General features: G+C 48.7%; 1 protein-coding gene across 1 annotated transcript; it reads left to right on the top strand.

Moving 5' to 3' along the window:
* Window positions 1-500: 500 nt before the first annotated feature.
* Window positions 501-2,570, top strand: LOC108626572 (uncharacterized). Its single transcript, XM_018027308.1, has one exon. The coding sequence runs from the start codon at window positions 501-503 to the stop codon at window positions 2,568-2,570; it is 2,070 nt and encodes a 689-aa protein (XP_017882797.1).
* Window positions 2,571-3,168: the final 598 nt, after the last annotated feature.

Consider the following 3,168-nt stretch of genomic DNA (forward strand, 5'->3'; position numbering starts at 1 on the left):
CACTGTTATTAGTGCACGTAAGGTGCATATACTTACCTCGTAGGCTACTTACCTGCTTCTTAAGCAGCGTACCTGATCCTATCCCTTTCTCCTTCCTGTTCCATGAGTGTTTGTATCTGTGGTGTCTTTGGTATGAATGGTGTGCGTGTTGTATGGGCTGGTCTGGGCGGCATCGGCGCTGGGAGTGTCCCGGAATGTGCAGGGTTGTTCCCACTCTGCATTTTTCTGGGCTGATGTGAGGAATCTCTGCTGAGGCGCTGGGTGTCGTCCAGGCCCGGAAATGACCACTTCGATGTCCCTGGCCAGGAACTGCATGTTGAGTGGGGGTGTCGGAGCCCCCACCGCTCCGAGCGAGTGCTCCCCTGTCTGGAATCCGAGGGGGGTTAAATGTTGGAGCGAGGTTTCCGGAGTACCGGGATGCAGGAGGTTATCCACTGCGGGTGTACCCCCTCTCTCCCCAGCCCGCTCCCCTATGCAGGATGCGTCATCGAACCTAAAGTATGGCTAAACAAAATAACCCCACAAAAAAAAGTTTATCGGTGCTTCTATCGAGAGTCGACGATAGCTCAGGGAAGGATGATAGTGATTCTCAACGTCTGAGTGCGGTGGAAGATCACTACGAGTTCGCTCATACGCCAAGACACTCTCTTGGACGCAGTCCGCCTGCAAACTCGAGAGCGAGTCTTGGTGTCGCAGTTTTTGATAAAACCGTATTTAGTACCCCGGTAGCGATCACGCCTAAAGCGATGGACGATGTGACGGGATCTAAGAGGAAGAGAAATGGTGATAACACTTTGGGATCATCCGGCAAGAGTGAACTTAACGAGAAAAAGTCCTCTCTATCTGGCGGAAAACAAACACGGAAGAAGAAGAGACAGATGAAACTAACCGAAGACTCGGAAGTGGAATCCCTTTCAGACAATGAAAAGGTGAAAGATTTAGATGATCTTGAGGCACAGTCCACGCCTGCCATTGCCAGCGTCGTCATGGAATGTGTGGACGAAATAGAGAGAGTAAGGATTACGTCATCAAATCTGAAAGGTACTTACCAGAAAGCGTTGAAGGTAGCCGAGGACACGATGCGGACAGCTTGTGCTGAACTCGCGGCGCGAGCGTCGGCTTCCACGCAAAAAGGGATGACGCCTCTGAAAAAAGAAAATGAAAAGTTAAGAAGCTACATTAAAAACCTTGAAGATAAATTATCCGATATGGAAAAGGAGAAACAAAGGGCCAAAAAGAGCCCACCCACACGTACAATCTCGGAGGAGATTGCCAATTTAGGCAAGATCCTCAACGAATCAATAGAGAAAAGATTTACGGCCTTTAGGATGGAAATGATATCTTTAATCGCGGAATCAATCAAGCGTCCAGAGGACCAACGGATAGCGAGCGAAAGCAGTAGGAAGCCGGAAAAATTGACGGTCAAGGAGGGTCCGCAACGAGAAGATAACCTAAACGGTCCTGCGAATGCTAATCCTGCACCGTGGATGAAAATAGGTAGGCGGAAGAAAGCTACTCTTGTACCATCGGAGAAAGAAGAGATGACTCCGAACTTAGCACGCAAAGCTATACCAAGCAAGGCGGATGATTTAGACAAAGACGTCCGTGAGAAGAAGATCAAGAAGGTGAAAGATTCTGCGGTCGTTCACCTGATTCGGGAAGATGGATGCAGTATGGACTTCGCACAAATCATGCGTGAAGCGAGGAGTGAAATTAACTTGACTGAATTAGGCATCATGGGCGTGCGTCCTAGAACTTCCATGTCTGGAGGGCTTCTCTTGGAAATTCCTGGCAGAGGACAGTCTGAAAAAGCTCTGGCGCTGGCAGGAAGGTTACGATCCCTTCTAGAAAACCAGAAGGTGAAGGTATCATGCCCTAGGCGTACCCGCGAGGTCATTCTATCTGGCTTCGACCTTTCGGTGACGCCGAAGGACATTAAAGAGGCAATCGAGAGCAAATCAGGGGACAACGACGACCTGAAAATCGGTGAGATCAAGAGAAATAGACTTGGGGTGGGTATGGTATGGATTAAATGCGCGGAGTGTACTGCGCACGAGCTGCTGAAGTTAGGTAGATTACGTGTAGGGTGGTCAGACGCCAAAATCCAAGCGGTGGAGCAAAGACCCTTGCAATGCTTCAAGTGCTGGAACTTTGGCCATACAAGGGACAAATGCACGAGTGGGACCGATAGGTCTACCTGGTGCTTTAAGTGCGGTGAAAAAGATCATGTAATTAAAGAATGTACAGCCACAATAGCGAAATGTCGCCTGTGCGAGGACGCCAATAGATCGGCCAACCACCGAATGGGTAGTCAGTCATGCTCAGCGGTTAGGCCTTTGAGGAGGATAAACAGTGTGACTACGAATCGAGCAAAACCTGAAAAAAAGAAGAATGATATACTTACCTCGGATGATAACTTGACGACGGCCACGGAGAGCAGCAGATACCCGTCGGAACCTGAAAAAACCAGTGTACTTACCTTAGAAGACGAATCAGCTACGATGATGCTAGATGGTGATGGGAAGTCCGGAGGCACCTCCTACCGGGAACCTGAAAAAGGAAAAAAATAATAATTATAATGGCCCTAAAGATACTGCAATGTAACATTAATCATGCATATGCTGCCAACGCAGCATTGGAGGCATATTCTCAGGCAAATGCGTTCGCTCTTGTTATCGTAGCGGAGCCATATAAGGCGCAGCAGATAAACGGCTTTATGGACGAGAGAAAAGACGTAGCGATTTGTCGCCATTTCACCTCCACGCCTAAATTCACTCTAATTAAAAGAGATGCAGGCTTTGTAGTAGTTGATTGTGGCACTTTGGTTATTATAGGCTGCTATTTCTCCCCGAATAAACAACTCGGTGGATTCAGGTCATTCCTGAGAAGAATAAGAAATGAGATGATAAAAATTCCACATAGTACACCTTTAATAGTTGGAGGAGATTTCAACGCCCACTCGACGGCATGGGGTAGCAAGAAGACGTGTAGAAGGGGGGAGTTGATGAACAGATGGGCGCGAGAGGTGGGCCTCTCCATCCTAAATCGCGGATCCTGTCCTACTTGTATCAGGCCGCAGGGCTCCTCCATTGTGGATACCACGTGGGCAAACCAGGCAGCCAGGGTACTCATCCGCTCGTGGAGGGTGGACGAGATAACGGAAACGCT

This window comes from Ceratina calcarata, unplaced genomic scaffold, assembly GCF_001652005.2.
Source record: "Ceratina calcarata isolate Rehan_Ccalc_2016 unplaced genomic scaffold, ASM165200v1 scaffold4192, whole genome shotgun sequence".
NCBI classification, from domain to species: domain Eukaryota; kingdom Metazoa; phylum Arthropoda; class Insecta; order Hymenoptera; family Apidae; genus Ceratina; species Ceratina calcarata.